This window comes from Hemiscyllium ocellatum, chromosome 34 (assembly GCF_020745735.1).
Source record: "Hemiscyllium ocellatum isolate sHemOce1 chromosome 34, sHemOce1.pat.X.cur, whole genome shotgun sequence".
Taxonomy (NCBI): Eukaryota; Metazoa; Chordata; class Chondrichthyes; order Orectolobiformes; family Hemiscylliidae; genus Hemiscyllium; species Hemiscyllium ocellatum.
Genome location: NC_083434.1, coordinates 41,535,307 through 41,556,294, shown reverse-complemented (window position 1 = coordinate 41,556,294; position 20,988 = coordinate 41,535,307). Strand labels below are relative to the sequence as shown.

The window sequence follows — 20,988 nt, the reverse complement described above, 5'->3', positions numbered from 1 at the left end:
AGTGTGTTGGTGGGTTTGTGGGTTACCATGATGTCAGTGAACAAACCTACACCCAGAACCTCAACCTGAGCTACATATCTTCTCAAAACTCCTTTGTTTGAGGAATGATAAATTATTGAAATTATCCATTAGACAAGACAAGAGAGTTATTATCAGGACGATTTAAGATATAACTAGACACTTAATAAAGAATTAATGTACTCAGGCGGTGGAATTCCATCGGCTAAATAACCATTTCCCATTCTTTATATTTTATTAATTCACAAATACAGAAACATATTACATAAAAATCTGGGTCACACACATTGAATAACAAGTCCATAAATATTCAAGTTGTGCACAGCACATTCAAACCATGAGTATTATGAACTTAAGGCATACTGGATAGTTTCATTACATAGATAATTACATGGACTCAAAATGCAACATTTCAGTGAAGGCTACATTTGGTCACTGTATTACAATTAAACAAAAGTCCCAAAAGCTGGAATTACTAGGTTTATACATGCATTTAATGGCAAACTAGTTGTCTTAACATGGCATCAACATTAATCCCATTTAATTAAAGAGTGACGCCAGACATGTAAACGTTGTGGTACAACTTACTCTGCCACACCCCTGAAATTCACCTGATACAGCATGTTCGAAGAAAGAGCAGTAAGGAGCATAAATTAAAATATGTACAAAAAAAAAGAACCTTTCAAAAAGGCTTAATCATTAAAAGTGTTGGGTTTACATTCCACCACAGTAACCTCTTCAGTACCTTTCTCCTTTCAGTTTATTATCCTTTAAATTTGGTATTTCATTTTCAGACTTCCACATTTTCTTTCTGGCAAATCATCCACACTTTTGCTCTCTCCATGCTCAATTACAATGGCAACTTTTGTCTTTGATCATCAACTTTCTCACTGCAATTTGCAGCCAAATACACATTCAAAACTGGAGGAGACTTCGTCCAGTTGCAAATGGTACAATGATGCCCTGGTAAACACAAATGCTTTTCATTTATTGTAAATTTAGTAAACTCTGAAAAGATTTTCTGAATTCAGTTTCAAATCTTCCAAAGCTAGATTAAAGTTGATCTTTGCTAAAATTACAATTGTCTAGTTATTAATGTTGATTTCAGATGTTACAATGGCATATTCAAGCTGAATGCATATTAAAGTGATTTGCATCAGACTGGTAATAAAAACATGATTACAAACTTCTGGTCACTTTCTGTTTCTAGGTTAACTATTTCGTGTAACCAATTGGTAACACCATCTGGCACACGATGAGGATAAGCCAAGAAGGCTTGAGTGATCAGTCACAGTCAATGCATTTTGGTTTAGATTAAGACAGTCACAGTTAACCATTGCAGATCCATTTTAATCATCATGTTACTCAATAATTACATAAAATGCTGCTTAATTTTCTTGTGAAGTCCAATTCTCTGGGTCGTCAGGATCTTAGCCAAGCGACTTAGAAACATGAGAAAAATGGTCATCGACATCACAATGACGTAATGACTGATACTGCAATAAAGGAAAGATCAATTAATTTATTTAATTGCATAATTTTGAAGAGACAATGTTGCTTTTGTACTTAAGTTATCAAATATGATTAAGTGTTTCTGCTGTGATGGTTTTTATTGGTGATGTGGAGATTAATAGTGGTCGACCCTGGATAGGATTTTCCTTGCTTACTGAAAGCAGTCCAAACGCCACATAAGAGAGTTACACAGAGAGTAACGCCAATACCCAAAGGAGCATCAATACATTAAACACTTGCACTCTTTATATCAAACTGTCTCACTACAGTCATTGCAACGTTAAAGGTCTCATACCGGACTGACCATCTTGGGAAACTCCCTGTTGTCACCAGTGGGAGATCTCTGTTGCCTCCCAGACCAGAACAATTATTATAAAAATTACAATTTACAAATTCTTCATGTTGACACCAGTTTGCAGGTTCTCTTCCTGCAGTGCTGAACATAAAGTCGAGTTCTGTTGTTATATTTAAGTAGAGGGTGAAGCAGGTGGAAAAAATGCCTAATACCCCTGTCTCCTTGAGAAATTAGACCACGAATACATAGCACTGCCACAGGTTCCAGCTTTCACCACTGTCAATTCCTTTATAGCTGAAGGATATGACACAGGTGCCAGAGGTATAGGCTAAGATTATACTTGATAGTTGAGCTATTGTTTTGAACGAACCACATCAGATCAACAGGTAGACTCTGTGGCCACTCTAGACGTGTTTCTAACAACCCCTTGCTATACTGTGCTTTCTATTTAAATGCAAACATATAATATAAAGCTGATGTGAAAATCAAGGTACAGACCTGTAAAGTCTGAAAATGCTCAGATTGAACAACCTTTACTTAGAGCTGCTCACTCAGTTTCAAAATCGTGTTTCAGCTTCAGTGCAGAAGCCAGAACTGAAACTGACAGAAAATATAATGTAATAAGGCAAGTTACATAGCTGGTAAGTGTTCTATATCAATGGATTAACACTAGTTCAGTTTTATGGCAAACATGACTCAACATTATGATTGGGTCTTCTGAATGACCCGTAGAGAAATATAACTTTTATGAATTGCAAAGCCAAATAAAGCAGTTAAGATCTCAAGTTCGCACTCTAGTTTGTGCTGTCCAACATGCACATTAGATGGGCTGATTGCTGTTCACTGCTCTCCAGATGGTCTCCATATTTCTCAGCGACAGAAAGTAGTCTGATTGTGGCCTAGCGAACCTCGTCATTTTGTGCAGTCACAGGAATAGACTTAAGTCAAACTGTCCCCTCACAATCAATGTCTCAAATCACATGTAAAGATTAGCCACAGACAGGCAGGCTTTTAACACCTTTACAGGACTCTGAGGAGATTTACCATAACATTTCTATGGAATATGACAACTTTAAGCACATTTAAGTCATCCAACTTTAAGTACATTTAAAGCGTCATTGGACAAGCATATGGACGGACATGGAATGGTGTAGGTTAGATGGGCTTCAGATTGATATGACAGGTCTGTGCAACATCGAGGGCCGAAGGGCCTGTACTGCGCTGTAATGTTCTATGTATGTTCTAAAGATTGAGGCGAGATTTTATAAAAGGTGATGACAGACTTAGTAAAGATACAGAGAGAAAACCTGTTCTCATTAGTTGATCTAACAAGGAGTAGGGGACCTAGATTTTAGGTTTTTGGCAAGAAATGCAATAAATGGTAACGACATGGAACTCTATGCCTACAAAGGAGGGTGGAGCTGAGACAATGATTTCAAAATGAATTTAGATAAACACAAGGGAATAACCTTGCAGGGCTACAAGGCTAAAGCATGAGGATGCGGTTGCACGGTGACCAAGCCTGGGAAATCAATATTCAAGGACATTGACATTCCAGAAGACTAGTCAAAACGGAAAAGGAGATGGGGTAACTTTGTTAATAAAGAAGGTGTCAGTGTGGGCGTGTGTAGTGGTAAAGGTGTCATAGATCATGACGTAGAATCAATTTGAGTAGAAATAAGGAATAGCAAGAGAAAGAAATCATGGGTAGGAGAATTCTATGTGTAAAAAGTGAGGTCTGCAGATGCTGGAGATCAGAGCTGAAAATGTGTTTCTGGTTAAAGCACAGCAGGTTAGGCAGCATCCAAGGAACAGGAAATTCGACATTTCGGGCCAGAGCCCTTCATCAGGAATGAGGAGAGTGTGCCAGGCAGGGTAAGATAAAATGTAGGGAAGAGGGACTTAGGGGAGGGGCGATGGCGAAGTGATAGGTGGAAGGAGGTCAAGGTGAGGGTGATAGGTCGGAGTGGGGTGGGGGGCGGAGAGGTCAGGAAGAAGATTGCAGGTTAGGAGGGCTGTGCTGAGTTCGAGGGAATCGACTGAGACAAGGTGGGTGGAGGGGAAATGAGGAAACTGGAGAAATCTGAGTTCATCCCTTGTGGTTGGAGGGTTCCCAGGCAGAAGATGAGGCGCTCTTCCTCCAACCGTCGTGTTGTTATGTTCTGGCTATGGAGGAGTCCAAGGACCTGCATGTCCTCGGTGGAGTGGGAGGGAGAGTTAAAGTGTTGAGCCACGGGGTGGTTGGGTTGGTTGGTCCGGGCGTCCCAGAGGTGTTCCCTGAAGCGTTCCGCAAGTAGGCGGCCCGTCTCCCCAATATAGAGGAGGCCACATCGGGTGCAGCGGATGCAATAGATGATGTGTATGGAGGTGCAGGTGAATTTGTGGCGAATGTGGAAGGATCCCTTGGGGCCTTGGAGAGAAGTAAGGGAGGAGGTGTGGGCGCAAGTTTTGCATTTCCTGCGGTTGCAGGGGAAGGTGCCGGGAGTGGAGGTTGGGTTGATGGGGGGTGTGGACCTGACGAGGGAGTCACGAAGGGAGTGGTCTTTGCGGAACACTGATAGGGGAGGGGAGGGAAATATATCCCATGTGGTGGAGTCCGTTTGGAGGTGGCGGAAATGACGGCGGATGATACGCTGTATACGGAGGTTGGTGGGGTGGTAGGTGAGAACCAGTGGGGTTCTGTCTTGGTGGCGGTTGGAGGGGCGGGGCTCAAGGGCGGAGGAGCGGGAAGTGGAGGAGATGCGGTGGAGGGCATCGTCGATCACGTCTGGGGGGAATCTGCGGTCCTTGAAGAAGGAGGCCATCTAGGCTGTACGGTATTGGAACTGGTCCTCCTGGGAGCAGATGCGGCGGAGACAAAGGAATTGGGAATATGGGATGGCATTTTTACAGGGGGCAGGGTGGGAGGAGGTGTAGTCCAGGTAGCTGTGGGAGTCAGTTGGTTTATAGTAGATGTCTGTGTTGATTTGGTTGCCCGAGATAGAAATGGAAAGGTCCATGAAGGGGAGGGAGGAGTCTGAGACAGTCCAGGTGAATTTGAGGTCGGGTTGGAAGGTGTTGGTAAAGTTGATGAACTGTTCAACCTCCTCGTGATGAGGTTATGAATGGTCTGGGAGATGATGGTTTGGTGGTGGGAGGTGGGGTCATGGTCAAGGGGACAATAGGAGGAGACCTTTATACCACTGAGGCCAAACGCCAACTCGCGGACGCCTCCTCCTATTGCCCCCTTGACCATGACCCCACCTCCCACCACCAAACCATCATCTCCCAGACCATCCAGGACCTCATTACCTCAGGGGATCTCCCATCCACCGCCTCCAACCTCATAGTCCCACAACCCCGCACCGCCCGTTTCTACCTCCTGCCCAAAATCCACAAAACTGACTGCCCCGGCCGACCCATTGTCTCAGCCTGCTCCTGCCCCACCAAACTCATCTCCACGTACCTCGACACGGTTCTGTCCCCCTTAGTCCAAGAACTCCCCACCTACGTTCGGGACACCACCCACGCCCTCCACCTCCTCCAGGATTTTCGCTTCCCCGGTCCCCAACGCCTTATCTTCACAATGGACATCCAGTCCCTGTACACCTCCATCCCCCATCACGAAGGACTCAAAGCCCTCCGCTTCTTCCTTTCCCGCCGCACCAACCAGTACCCTTCCACTGACACCCTCCTTCGACTGACTGAACTGATCCTCACCCTGAATAACTTCTCTTTTCAATCCTCCCACTTCCTTCAAACTAAAGGATTTGCCATGGGCACCCGCATGGGCCCCAGCTATGCCTGTCTCTTCGTAGGATATGTGGAACAGTCCATCTTCCGCAACTACACTGGCACTACCCCCCACCTTTTCCTCCGCTACATTGATGACTGTATCGGCGCTGCCTCGTGCTCCCACGAGGAGGTTGAACAGTTCATCAACTTTACCAACACCTTCCATCCCGACCTCAAATTCACCTGGACTGTCTCAGACTCCTCCCTCCCCTTCCTAGACCTTTCCATTTCTACCTCGGGCGACCGAATCAACACAGACATCTACAATAAACCGACTGATTCCCACACCTACCTGGACTACACCTCCTCCCACCCTGCCCCCTGTAAAAACGCCATCCCATATTCCCAATTCCTTCGTCTCCGCCGCATCTGCTCCCAGGAGGACCATTTCCAATACTGTACAGCCCAGATGGCCTCCTTCTTCAAGGACCGCAGATTCCCCCCAGACGTGATCGACGATGCCCTCCACCGCATCTCCTCCACTTCCCGCTCCTTCGCCCTTGAGCCCCGCCCCTCCAACCGCCACCAAGACTGAACCCCACTGGTTCTCATCTACCACCCCACCAACCTCCGTATACAGCGTATCATCCGCCGTCATTTCCGCCACCTCCAAACGGACCCCACCACCAGGGATATATTTCCCTCCCCTCCCCTATCAGCGTTCCGCAAAGACCACTCCCTTCGTGACTCCCTCGTCAGGTCCACACCCCCCACCAACCCAACCTCCACTCCCGGCACCTTCCCCTGCAACCGCAGGAAATGCAAAACTTGCGCCCACACCTCCTCCCTTACTTCTCTCCAAGGCCCCAAGGGATCCTTCCATATCCGCCAAAAATTCACCTGCACCTCCACACACATCATCTATTGCATCCGCTGCACCCGATGTGGCCTCCTCTATATTGGGGAGACGGGTCGCCTACTTGCGGAACGCTTCAGGGAACACCTCTGGGACGCCTGGACCAACCAACCCAACCACCCCGTGGCTCAACACTTTAACTCTCCCTCCCACTCCACTGAGGACATGCAGGTCCTTGGACTCCTCCATCACCAGAACATAACAACACGACGGTTGGAGGAAGAGCGCCTCATCTTCCGCCTGGGAACCCTCCAACCACAAGGGATGAACTCAGATTTCTCCAGTTTCCTCATTTCCCCTCCACCCACCTTGTCTCAGTCGATTCCCTCGAACTCAGCACCGCCCTCCTAACCTGCAATCTTCTTCCTGACCTCTCCGCCCCCACCCCACTCTGGCCTATCACCCTCACCTTGACCTCCTTCCACCTATCACATCACCATCACCCCTCCCCCAAGTCCCTCTTCCCTACATTTTATCTTACCCTGCCTGGCACACTCTCCTCATTCCTGATGAAGGGCTCTGGCCCGAAATGTCGAATTTCCTGTTCCTTGGATGCTGCCTAACCTGCTGTGCTTTAACCAGAAACACATTTTCAGCTCTGATCTCCAGCATCTGCAGACCTCACTTTTTACACATAGAATTCTCCTACCCATGATTTCTTTCTCTTGCTATTCCTTATTTCTACTCAAATTGATTCTACGTCATGATCTATGACACCTTTACCACTACACACACCCACACTGACATCTTCCTTATTAACAAAGTAACCCCATCTCCTTTTCCTTTTTGACTAGTCTTCTGGAATGTCAATGTCCAGGATATCATTGAGCTGTACAAGGAGAGCATTACAATTGTTATAGGTGATTTTAATCTGCTTATTGACAAGACAAATTTGATGAGAAGGGTGACATGGAAGACAAATCTGGAGAATGCACAAGATATTGTTTCTATGAGCAGCATGTTACAGAATCTACCCAGGAACAGGATATTCTAGGTCTAGTAAAGTTTAATGAAGTAGCATAAGAGATCTCATTGTTAAGAATCCTCTGGGGGTAGCGATCACAACATGACAGAATTTCAAATATGAAGGAGAGCAACCTGGGTCTCAAATCAGTGTCCTCAACTGAAATAAGGGCAATTACAGAACGTACTGTGTAAATAGACTAAGAGGAAGGTTGACAGAAGAGCAGTGATTTCATAATGCTCTGTTTAAGCAGAGATTTCATAATGCTCAGCAAAAATATATTGCAATCAAATAGAAGAGCTCAGAGAAAAGCATGTCCCATCTGTGGTTAACAAAGGCTGTCAAAGAGAGAATCCAACCAAACATTAAGGCATACAACGCAGCAAACACTCATGGCAGGCCACAGGAATGGGTGTTTTTTTTTAAAGCAAACCAGATGTGGATGATTAAAAAGCTAATAAAGAGGGAGAAAATTGATTATGAAGTAAACTGGTACAAAATATAAAAGCAAACAACAATACTTGTACCGGTATTGAAAGATAAAGCAACTAAAGTGTGGGACTCTTGAAAGATGCAACTGGTAGATGAGAGTAAACCGGTTGATGTGGTGTATATGGATTTCAGCAAGGCATTTGATAAGGTTCCCCACAGTAGGCTATTATACAAAATATGGAGGAATGGAATTATGGGAGGCATAGCAGTTTGGATCAGTAATTGGCTTGCTGAAAGAAAACAGAGGGTTATAGTTGATGGAACATGTTCATCTTGGTGTCCAGTTACTAGCGGCGTACTGCAAGGGTCAGTGTTAGGTCCACTGCTGTTCATAATTTTTATAAATAACCTGGATGAGGGCTTAGAAGGATGGGTTAGTAAATTTGCAGACGACACTAAGGTCGGTGGAGTTGTGGATAGTGAAGAAGGATGTAGTAGGTCGCAGAGAGACATAGATAGGATGCAGAGCTGGGCTGAGTGGTGGCAAATGGAGTTTAATGTGGACAAGTGTGAGGTGATACACTTTGGATGGAGTAATAGGAATGCAAAGTACTGGGCTAATGGTAAGATTCTTGGGAGTGCAGATGAGCAGAGAGATCTCGGTGTCCATGTACACAGATCCCTGAAAGTTGCCACCCAGATTGACAGGGTTGTTAAGAGGGCGTACAGTGTTTTGGCCTTTATTAATAGAGGTATTGAGTTCTGGAACCAGGAGGTTATGCTGCAGCTGTACAAAGCTCTGGTATGGCCACACTTGGAGTATTATGTACAGTTCTGGTCACCGCATTATAAGAAGGATGTGGAAGCTTTGGAAAGGGTGCAGAGGAGATTTACTAGGATGTTGCCTGGTATGGAAGGAATGTCTTGCGAGGAAAGGCTGAGGGCCTTGAGGCTGTTCTTGTTAGAGAGAAGAAGGTTGAGAGGTGACTTAATAGAGACATACAAGATAATCAGAGGGTTAGATAGGGTGGACAAGGAGAGCATTTTAACAAGTATGGGGATGGCAAACACAAGGGGACACAACTTTAAAGTGAGGGGAGATAGGTATAAGACAGCTGTCAGAGGTAGTTTCTTTATTCAGAGAGTAGTAAGGGTATGGAATGCTTTGCCTTCAACGGTAGTAGATTCGCCAAGTTTAAGTGCATTTAAGTCGTCATTGGACAGGCAAATGGACGCACACGGAATAGTGTAGGTGGGATGGGCTTCAGATTAGTATGACAGGTCGGCACAACATCGAGGGCCGCAGGGCCTGTACTGCACTGTAATGTTATTTGTTCTATGTTCTAACAATGGCAGGAGTTTCTAGGAATAATTCAGGAGACACAAGAGAGATTCATCCCGAGTAAAAAAGCATGATACAGGGATGATGAAGTGACCATGGCTGACTAGGGAAGTCAGGAATAGCATAAAAGCAAAAGAGAAAGCATATAATGTAGCAAAGGGCAGTGGAAAACCAGAGGATTGGGAAGCTTACAACAACCAACAGAAGGCAAGAAAAAAAAAGAAATAACGAGGGAGAAGATTAAATTTTAAGGTAACCTAGCCAGTAATATAAATATTGTAATAGTTTCTTTAGATATATAAAGGGCAAAAGACAGGCAAATGTGGACATTGGGACAGTGGAGAGATAGCAATGGGGAACAAGCAAATGGCTGAGGAACTGAATAATTACTTTGTGTCAGTCTTCACAAAAATTCAAGGCAGTGAGGGGGCAGAGCTGAGTATGATGGCCATCACCAAGGAGAAAGTGCTAGAATGGCCTGAAGGTGGATAAATCACCTGGACCAGATGACTATACCCCAGAGTTCACAGAATCATATAATCCCCATAGTGTGGAAACAAGCCATTTGACCCAAGTCCACACCGACCGTCTGAAGAGTAACCCACCCATTTCCTTACCCTATTACTCTACATTTTCGCCTAACTAGTGCACCTAACCTACACATTCTCGAACACTATGGCAATTTAGCATGGCCAATTCACCTAAATAGCAGATCTTTGGACTGTGGGAGGAAACTGGAGCACCTGGAGGAAACCCACGCAGACATGAGTAGAATATACAAACTCTGCACAGGTTGTTGCCCGAGGCTGGAATTGAACCCAGGTCCCTGGCACTGTGAGGCTGCAGTGGTAACCACTGAGCCACCATGTCACACCGGTTCTAAAGGAGATAGTGGAGGTGTTAATGGTGAACTTTCAGGAATAGCTAACTTGATACACCTGCTCAAAGAGGGAGTAAGGCAAAAGATGGAAAATTACAGACCAATTAGCCTAACCTCGGTCATAGGTAAGATCATGGAATCCATTGTGAAGGATGAGATTTCTGAATACTTGGAAGTGCATGGTAAAAAAGACTGCAGAACATAGAAAAGTACAGCACAAAACAGGCCCCTTGGCCCATGATGTTGTGCCAAGGAGTATTCCTAATCTAAAATAAAATAACCTAACTTATGCACCCCTCAATTCACTGCTCTCCATGTGCATGTCCAGCAGTCACTTAAATGTCCGTAATGACTCTGCTTCCACCACCACCACTGGCCATGCATTCACAACCCTCTACGTAAAGAATCTATCTCTGACGTGTCCTCTATACCTTCCTTCTAATATCTTAAAACTATGACCCCTCGTGCCAGTCAATCCTGCCCTGGGAAAAGGTCTCTGGCTAGCAACTCTATCCACGCCTCTTATTACCTTGTATACCTCGATGAGGTGACATCTCTTCCTCCTTCTCTCCAGACAGAAAAGTTTGAGCTTAGTCAACCTCTCTTCGAAAGGCAAGCCCTCCAATCCAGGCAGCAACCTGGTAAACCTTCTTTGTACCCGCTCCAAAGCCTTAGTATCTTTCCTATAATACGGGGACCAGAACTGGACACAATATTCCAAGCGTGGTCTCACTAGGGTTTTATAGAGCTGCAGTAAAACCTCACGGCTCTTAAACCCAATCCTCCTATTAATGAAAGTCAAAACGCCATATGCTATCTTAACAATCCTATCCACTTGGGTGGCAACTTTGAGGGATCTATGTACTTGAACACCAAGATCCCTCTGTTCCTCCATACTGCCAAGAATCCTGTTTTTAATCCTATATTCAGCATTCAAGTTAAACCTTCCAAAATGCATCACTTCGCATTTATCCAGGTAGAACTCCATCTCTCAGCCTAGCTCTGCATCCTGTCTATGTCCCATTGCAGCCTGCAATAGCCCTCGATACAATCAATGGCACCTCCAACCTTTGTGTCATCGGCAAATTTACTAACCCACCCCTCAACCTCCTCATCCAAGTCATTTATAAAAACTGCAAAGAGCAGAGGTCCAAGGACAGAAATCCGCAGGACCCCACTCAACACTGACCTCCAGGCAGAATACTTTCCATCTACAACCACTCTCTGCCTTCTGCCAGCCAATCAATTCTGAATCCAGATAGCCAAATCTCCCTGTATCCTGACTTTATGAATAGGCCTACCATGTAGAACCTTATCAAATGCCTTGTGAAGTCCATATAAATCACATCCACTGCTTGACCTTCGTTGTCCTGTCTCGTCACCTCCTCAAAGAATTCAATAAAGTTTGTGAGGCCCAACCTGCCCCTTACAAAGCCATGCTGACTGCTATCATTTTCCAAATAGTCATAAATCCTATCCCTCAGAATGTTTTCCAAAATCTCGCTGACCACAGACATAAAACTGACTGGTCTGTAATTGCCAGGGATTTCCCTATTCCCCTACTTGAAAAGAAGAAAACATTCACCTCCCTCCAATCCTCCAGTACGACTCCTGTGGAGAGTGAGGAAGCAAAGATCTTTGCCAGCAGCTTAGAAGAACGTCAGCATGGAAATAGGGGAGCGTCTGCATGGTTTCATCAAGTGGAGGTCATACCTGTCAAATCTGCAAGAAGTAACCTAAGAAGCAAGAAGTAATTCTTTGAAGAAGTAACGAGCAGCTTAGACAAAGGAGGGTCACTGGATGTTTTCTAGCTAGACTTCAAGAAGGCCGTTAACAAGGCCTGTGCCGCATACGAAGCTACTAAGAAAGATAAAGGCGCATCATGTTACAGGCAAGGTGCTAGCAAGGATAGAAACATGGCTGTCTGGCAGAAAGCAGAGAGTGCGGATAAAAGGGTCTTTCTCAGCATGGCGGCTGGTGACAAGTCGTGTTCTGCAAGGTTCAGTGTTGGGACCACAAACTTTCACTTTATACATGAATGGTTTGGATGCAGAAACTGAGGGCATTCTGGTTAGGTTTGCAGATGATACAAAGATAGATAGAGGGACAGGTAGCATTGAGGAGGTGGGGAGGCTGCAGAAGGATTTGGACAGGTTAGGGAGTGGGAAAAGCAGTGGCAAATGGAGTACAACGTGGGAGAATGTGAGGTCATGCACTTTGATAGGAAGAATAGAGGCAGGGACTATTTTCCAAATGGGGAGAATATTCAGAAGTCTGAAGTGCAAACAGACATGGGAATTCTAGTCCAGGATTCTTTCAAGGTAAACTCTTGCAGGTTGAGTCAGTAGTTAAGAAAGCAAATGCAATGATGGCATTTATTTTGAGAGGATTTGAATAAAAACAGGAGTGCACTTCTGAGGCTCTATAAGGCTGTGATCAGACCATATTTGGAGTATTTAGAAGGATGAGGGGGGATCTAATTGAAACTTACAGAATACTGAATAGCCTGGTCTAAGTAGACACTGGGAAGATTTTTTCCATTTGTAAGAGAGACTAGGACCCGAGGACACAGCCTTAGAATAAAGGGAAAGCCTTTTAGAAGGAGATAAGGAAAACCTTCTTCAACCAGAGAGTGGTGAATCTATGAAATTCAAGGCTGTGAAGGCCAGGTCACCGAGTGTATTTAAAACTAAGATAGATAGGTTCTTGATAGTCAAGGGGATCAAGGGTGATGGGGAGAAAGTGGGAGTATGGGATTGAGAAACTTATCAGCCTTGATTGAATGGCACAGTAGACTCGATGGGCTGAATGGCTTAATTTCTGCTCCTATGTCTAATGGATTGCTTTGCGGAGAACTGGCATGGACGCAATGAGCCAAATGACTATCACTCTATGATCAATGTAACTATACAGAAAGCTCATCAGCCTGTGATTGCAGAGCAGTTTTTGAAATACTAGATGGTGTCAATGAGCACAACATAACTAAGACAGCTACAGTGACATTATTAATTGCGTTGCTAGTATCAGGGGAAAGGGAGAAATATGTTTGTCTCGACACTGGAATGAGCTCTAATCTTGAAAGCAGGGTGGAATTTCCTCGAGTTAGGAAATTCCATATTGTGAACAGGGCAAAAAATAAACTTCAGAATTCATGGTTTCTAAGCTATTCTTTTCAACACTGTAGACTGGGTATAAATGATTCTAACGCATGCACACCATGGTATTAAAAAAAAAGCAAGCCTGAGGCTGTATTTGTAGAAGACTGCAATTCAATCAACATCACACAGAAGCTTCTATTCATTATTTTTTATGGCACTATGCCAAAACAATTAGGGTCTTCTTTCATGCACTTGGGGAAGTGAATAAAAGGTAGCAACCTATTATAACAGGCATTGACAGAAGGTGAAAATGGGTCCATGTCTAAAATGGTTGCCAACCCAGGGTCTGCACTGTTATGGGACATGACCTCCCAGTCTTTCAGTCAATTTTTCTTAGAAATTGCTTACTGGATGACTTGTAACAGAGAAGCACATGTTAATGGATGTTAAGGATTGTCCCCTTCCTGATCCCTCTCAATGTCAAGAGTGAAAGAGGTAACCGACCAAAGATATAGAGGCAACTTAAAGCTTCTGTGATGAAACCACCCACCCATCCATCCATCCACCATGATTCTGAATGTGTGACTGAGTCTGAAAGGCACTCAAACTTTGACGTGTTTTATGCTGAACAGAGGATGGGCCTGTACAATATGATCCAAGGTGAAAAAAAAGTTGGTTAGTAGCTTTCTCACATTGGTATAGTACCAAACAATGCCCAATAGTCAGTCATAGAAGAATATATGTGATAGATATTTCACACCAAAATCGTAAAAAGCAGAAATGGAATAAATGTTGATACTGGACAATTTTGAATCAGGTGTTTCAGAAATGAAATCTGGAAGAGATGAATAACAAGAAGCTGATTCAATGCACTCTCCCCCCACCCCAATACAATAGCCAAAATCAATATCATACCAAATTTTCCCAAATAAAATTTAACAAACACTTCTGCATTGTATTTTAATTGAATGTATCAAAAACATTATAGAAATTGTTAAACACGCTGATTCTTAATCCAGCTGCCAAAAACGCACATTTATTGGTGTCTCCAAGATGGGGTGTGGTAATAACAGCGTTTGCAAAGCTAAGTAAGCTTGATTACTCTATACCTCTCTATTCTTCTGTAAGATGCTTCTTAAAGCTCACCACTTTGGTCATTTATTGAGTCATCTGTCCCGATATTGCCTTACGCGGCTCAGTGACAAATCCTATTTGAAACATATTCCTTTGAAGCACTTTGCAATATTTTATTATGTTGAAAGGTGCCACATAAACACAAGTTACTGTTGCCTCAACCTCTCTAATTCTCCAAAATTGGAGCCATACAACTGATAATAATTACATAGCTTCAGATTAGCAACAGGAAAGTGACAGTGGGCTTTGGTGGAGTAGGTTTAACTCAGAGACAGAGGCAAATGCAAAAGGAGGGAGTTAGATCAGGAGTATGGAGTAAGGGAAGAGGACGAGTTGCACTGTTTCAACCACAGGCTGTTACTTTTCCTGACTAATTAAATCCTTGTGATTGAAGTGTTACTGTGCTAGCTGGATGTATCAACACCACAGATAGCTCCAAGATAGATAAAGGGCCACAACTCAAGTGAAGAGTTTAATTAAGTGGGAAATTCTAAAAACAGAAACTGAAAATCTCTCATTAATTCAGATGAGTAAAATGTTTTGAGCAATGACTGAAATTTGCAAATATTGCGACAAAGCCGAGGCTCTGGGATATCGTAAACTGGGAAAACAATAAAGATAAAAGGTTGTATTTAGTCGATTGAATGAATGGTTTCATTTAAAGTGTTTTGGACTTTTGATGCCTTCTGTTAGATCTAAACTGATTATGGGGATAAGACGAAAAGTAGAGTGAGGGATCATCAGGTTAACAATGAGCTTGCTGAATAGCAGATCAGATAGGCCAAATAGCCTACTTCTGCTCTTATGTTTCATGATCTTACAAAATCATAAGACATAGGAACAGGAGTAGCCTATTCAGCCCTGAAGCCTGCTCCATCATTCAACAGGATCAGTTGCATCACAGGTAGACAGCATGTGAAAGAAGGTATTTAGCACGCTTGCCTTCATTGCTCAGACCACTGAGTCGAGAAATCGGGACATCAAGTTATGGCTGTAGTGAACAAAAATGTCAATCCATTCTTCTTCAGTACTGATGTGACTCCATTTACACCAATGCATTGTCAGCAATTAATATAGGCATGGTTACAATTCATGTTGCAGCATGCAAAATATCACTAACAACCAGGCTTTGGCAGATGAAACTGACTACTGTGAAGTTAAATTCTCAGCATTGCAGAGTTTTTTCCAATGCTTACATTACTAAAAAAGAATACTGTAATGGCAAGGGGCGTAGATGAAAATTAAGGGAGGTGAAATTAAGTTTCATTATGAAGGATTTGACAATATGCTTTCACAAAACAGTTTTGTCTTAACACGTGTGTGCAAGTACATATTAAGTTATATACATTTTGCATGTAGATATTTACAGATGTCAACAAATATACATATTAATGTACATGAATAAGTATGTACACAATTAATAAAACCATCAAAAAAAACTTCAAAACCAATACAAAAACATGAATTATGAGGAGTACGCCACTCAGCACCTTGAGCCTATTCCACGATTCAACTACAGCATACTTGATCGATTACTTCATATTCTCACCCTGATAATCTTTCACTCATTTAATTGTCAAGAATTTATTTATCACTATCTTAAAAATAATTCTATGGCTCCATTTCCACCACCCTTTGAGGAAGAAGATATAAGGATAAATACAGAAGATTTAAATACCTTGTTCCAATATCCAGCCAGCTTCCATAGTCTTTAACCAGGAAAAAGAAATGCTGTGATAATAAATTTGTAAATTAACACGACCGTTATCCATTGTAAAAAAGTAATCAACATTCTCTTTCATTAACTGAAAAGAATATTGCCTTTATTAGATTCCTGCCTTTAAAAGTTAAGAAAACAGTGGCCTGGATTTCCTGGACAGCTTTGTTCAGGTACATGGGCAATCATGGGTACAAATCAAATGCTGGCCTAATCAATTGCAGAATTTTGAGCATGGGTGTGTTACAGCACATGTTGACTGTCCATCAATCTCTCTGCTTTTAACACTGGCCTAGCCTCAACCCCATGTTCAGAATTGCAACGAAAACAAAAAATGCTGGAATTCACAGCGGGTCGGGCAGCATCCACGTAAAGAGAGCAAGCTAATGTTTTGAATCTAGATGACTCTTCCTCAGAGCTGATGTGAAGTGTGAAGAATTGTATACTGTGCACAGTTGTGAAGCAAGGTCATGTTAGGTGTGAAAGTTTTGCCCTTTTTTTTCTCTACAGATGCTGACATACTCGCTTTCTTCTTCTAGCACTTTGTTTTTAATCTTGGGATATCCAGCATTCACAGATTTTTCTTTTATTATATCTGTTGTTTGCTCAGACTTCCTGCAAATTATAACCAAATCACTTTATCATTTTCACTTTTTGTTAGGTTTGAGTTTTTTGTTAAAAAAAAATCAATCTTCACTGAGATCAGCTCTCTGTTTCAGTGAAAACATTTTCATGGCATTAATACAAGCCAAGTTATAAAGTGAAAATCTTCCACAAATGGATTTTCAATGTGTTGTGTCTTAGAGTCATAGAGATGTATAGCATGGAAAAAGACCCTTTGGTCCATTTCATTCATGCCGACCAGATATCCCAACCCAATCTAATCCCACCTGCCAGCACACGGCCCATATCCCTCGAAACACTTCCTATTCATATACCTATCCAAATGCCTCTTAAATGTTGCAATTGAACCAGCCTCCATCACTTCCTCTGGCAGCTCATTGCATACCCGTACCACCCTCTGCGTGAAAAAGTTGCCCCTAAGGTCTCTTTTACATCTTTCCCCTCTCACCCTAAACCTATGCCCTCTAGTTCTGGACTCCCTGACCCCAGGGAAAAGACTTTGTCTATTTACCCTATCTCTGCCCCTCATAATTTTGTAAACCTCTATAAGGTCACCGCTCAGCCTCCAACACTCCAGGGAAAACAGCCCCAGCCTGTTCTGCCTCTCCCGATAGCTCAAATCTTCCAACCCTGGCAACATCCTTGTAAGTCTTTTCTGAACCCTTTCAAGTTTCACAACATCATTCTGATAGGAAGGAGACCAGAATTGCACGCAATATTCTGACAGTGGCCTAACCAATGTCCTGTACAGCCGCAACATGACCTCTCAACTCCTGTACTCAACACTCTGACCAATAAAAGAAAGCATACCAAACGCCTTCTTCACTATCCAATCTACCTGTGACTCCACTTTCAAAGAGCTATGAACCTGCACTCCAAGATCTCTTTGTTCAGCAACACTCCCTCGGACTTCAACATTAAGTGTATAAGTCCTGCTAAGATTTGCTTTCCCAAAATGCAGCACCTCGCATTTATCTGAATTAAACTCCATCTGCCACTCCTCAGCCCATTGGCCCTTCTGGTCAAGATCCTGTTGTAATCTGAGGTAACCCTCTTCGCTGTCCACTATACCTCTAATTTGGGTGTCATCTGCAAACTTACTGTCTGTACCTCTTATGCTCACCTCCAAATCATTTACGTAAATGACAAAAAATAAAGGATCCAGCACCGATCCTTGTGGCACTCCACTGGTCACAGACCTTCAGTTTGAAAAACAACCTTCCACCACCACCCTCTGTCTTCCATCTTTGAAGAATGCTGAATTCATACTCAATGAAGACATTTACAGTCTGAGTTCATGTTTTTCTTGTGCCTTGATTGTTAACACTGATTTCCACCTATTTCACATGCACGCATGTTTTCATTTTGTAGTGAACTAAACTGTAACTATATATCAGGAGATTTAGCTTGGGATTGGGCACACAACTTTTAGGTCCAATGTCTTTGAAAGTTGTCCATGCAGCAAAACATCCAGCCCTTATCGCACCCCAGCCCAACTAGAAGTGGAGCAGCACTGCACAGATTTTCACTCCTGATATGTAGTGACATAACCTCAACCTTCAAGTAATTAAAGTATCATCAATGACTCACCAAAGCCATGATGTCTGAGATGACGAGCACAATGAGAAATAAACTATTGGAAAAGAAAATGAGAAAATGTCTTAAAGAAAAGTTCCGTGATAATGTATAGCATTGACATTCCAACAAGTATCTAAAACTTGGAGAAGATAATTTTAATTTGGCGTACCTGTTCGAGGACAAATGAGTTGAAACTTGAATACTTTCGAATGCACACATCACGATAACAAAAGGTATTAGTATCTGCAAAACCATTAGACATTGTGTTTGGTTCACGTTCTATACCATAGTGAAACCTTCAAGGTAACTAACAGATGAATTACGAAACTTTAGGTTTTTCTTCAAATTATATCAAATGGGTAAATCAACCTAAAGACTTTACACAACAGCAACATCAAGGTTTTGTTCATTTATTCTTTCGTGGGATATCAACATCACTAGCAAAACTACCATTTGTTACCCATCTCTAGTTATCCTTGAACGGAGTGACTTGCTGGGACATTTCAGAGAGCGAAAGTGAGTACTGCAGATGCTGAAGATTAGAATCAAGAGGGTGGTGCTGGAAAAGCACAGCAGGGCAGGTAGCATCTGAGGAGCAGGAGAATCAATGTTTCAGGCAAAAGCCCTTCATCAGGAATCAGCTGAGACATTTCAGAGGCCAGTTAAGAGGAACCACATTGCTGTGGGTCCAGAGGCACATGTAGGTCAGCCTGGATAAGGGTGGCAAATTTCCTTCCCAAAGGGCATTAGTGAACCAGATGGTTTTTAGAACAATCAATGATGGTTTCATGGTCACCATTACAGAGGCAAGCTTTCAATTCCAGACTGAGAATTTAAATCTCACCAGCTGGTGGGAATTGAACCAGTGCCCTCACAGCATTAGCCTTGGCCTCTAGATTACTCATCCAGTGACATTACCACTCACAAAGCTGCTCTTTTCTGCATTATCTGATAGTGTCATATTGCCACATTCACGGCAGTATTAGCAGTCGCTGAGGAGTAATAGTATCATAGAAATAATAGCAGGTAACCAACAGAATTTTCAATTTTGTTATTAGATGGCAGAAAACTCAATATAAGGAGAGGACAATCTTTCATATTGACAACAGGAAAGTTTTGTTTGATTATCAACTTTGTCATTCATGAGTCAATGTCAACACCACACTGAGATATAATAGGTCCTTTACAGGTCCTCAGTGTTTTGTTTGCATCAAGTCAAAGTAATAGGATTGGACTAGCAACCAGTTTTACCTGGTGTGCCCTTCCTGCCCTCAGAAAGTGCTGGGGCTGTGTATATAAGTTTCCTCAGAACCCCAAGCACAAAATCTATATTGGAATTCCACTGTAGTTGTAAGGGGTTTTACCATTATCGTTCAGATAAGATATTAAATCAAGACCCTTTCTGCCCTCTCAGCAAATGTAGAAGATGTCATAACACCATTCAACCAATTGTAGGGGAGCTCTTGCTGGTTCTTCTATACTTATTCTTTAACCAACACTGCTAAAACAGATTACTGATCAGAAGCACATTGCTGTTTGTGGCACTTTGCTGTCTGAAGGCATGTTTCCTATGTTACAACTGTATTACAACACAAAATTAACAATAATCAAAATTATTTCATGAGGTGTAAAAGTACTATGGCTTATGAAAGATGCCATATAAAGCAAGAGATTCTTTCTTTAATCACAATTTGAAGCAGAAATCAAAGGCAGCAAGCAAAGTAAATTATGAGGACATAAAGAATCCATAAAAAGAATTTCAACTAGCTGAATGGGTGGACAAACCTTTGAAGATATGGTATTATATTGGAAAATGTGAATACGTTCACACTTTGGCACATGAAATACAGAAATATATGTTACTTAAATAGAGCGAAATTGCAAAACTGTGGTAATGAGGGATCTGAGTGTCCTCATGCAAGAATCACAAAATGTCAGTATTCATGTACAGTAAAAGCAAATGGAATATTGCTATTTGTTGCAACAAGAATGAAACGTTGCTACAATTGTACATAGCATTGGTGAGGCAATGAACATAGATCAGTATAGCACAGTATAGCCATTCAGCCCTTGATGTTGTGCCGGCCTCTATTCTACTCTAAGATCAGACTAACTTACATACCCTTCATTGTAGTAGCTTCCATGTGCCTATCCAAGAGTTGCTTAAACGTCCCTAATGTATCTGACTCTACTATCACTGCCGGCAGTGCATTCCATGCATCCACCACCCTCTGTGTAAAGAACCTACCTCTGGAGGAAGATTATGGGGAGATGCCAATCACCTTAAAATTATGCTCCTTTGAGATGGACATTTCCGCCATGGGAAAAAATCTCTGGCTATCCACCCAATCTATGCCACTCAACATCCTGTACACCTCTATCAAGACACCTCTCATCCTCCTTCTCTCCATTGAGAAAAGTCTCAAACTTTCTTCATAAGACATGCCCCCCGGTCCAGGCAGCATCCTGGTAAATCTCTGCCCCCTCTCGAAAGCTTCCACATGTTTCCTATAATGAGGTGACCAGAACTGAACACAATATTCCAAGTGTGATCTGACCAAGACTGTGTATATTTTTGGTCTCCTTATTTAAGGAAAGATAGAGTTGCATTAGAAGCAGTTCCAAGAAGGCTTACTTTATTGATTCCTGGAATGATGAGGTGATCATATAAAAAAGGAAATATTGGATAAATTGGATCTGGAATTCAGAAGAGAAAGATGTCATATTACTGAAACATCTAAGATCCTGAGGGGACTTCACAGGG

The 20,988-nt window shown here is 42.7% G+C and overlaps 1 protein-coding gene across 2 annotated transcripts in view; it reads right to left on the bottom strand.

Annotated features, from left to right (window-relative positions):
• Nucleotides 1-298: 298 nt before the first annotated feature.
• The window catches only part of pign (phosphatidylinositol glycan anchor biosynthesis, class N), a 116,365-nt gene continuing 95,675 nt past the window's right edge, over nt 299-20,988 (bottom strand). Inside the window, exons 26-30 of one of the 2 annotated variants that reach the window (XR_009646901.1) lie at nt 18,394-18,467; nt 18,237-18,279; nt 15,984-16,036; nt 2,324-2,425; nt 1,435-1,514 (exon numbers count right to left, since the gene is read on the bottom strand). Coding sequence is in view for 1 of the 2 variants with exons in the window: in XM_060849792.1 (XP_060705775.1) it covers nt 1,391-1,514; nt 15,984-16,036; nt 18,237-18,279; nt 18,394-18,467 (294 nt within the window). In the remaining variant the exon portion in view is untranslated. Of the gene's footprint in view, nt 1,515-2,323; nt 2,426-15,983; nt 16,037-18,236; nt 18,280-18,393; nt 18,468-20,988 lie in introns of both variants that reach the window. The other variant, XM_060849792.1, reaches the window with a different exon arrangement.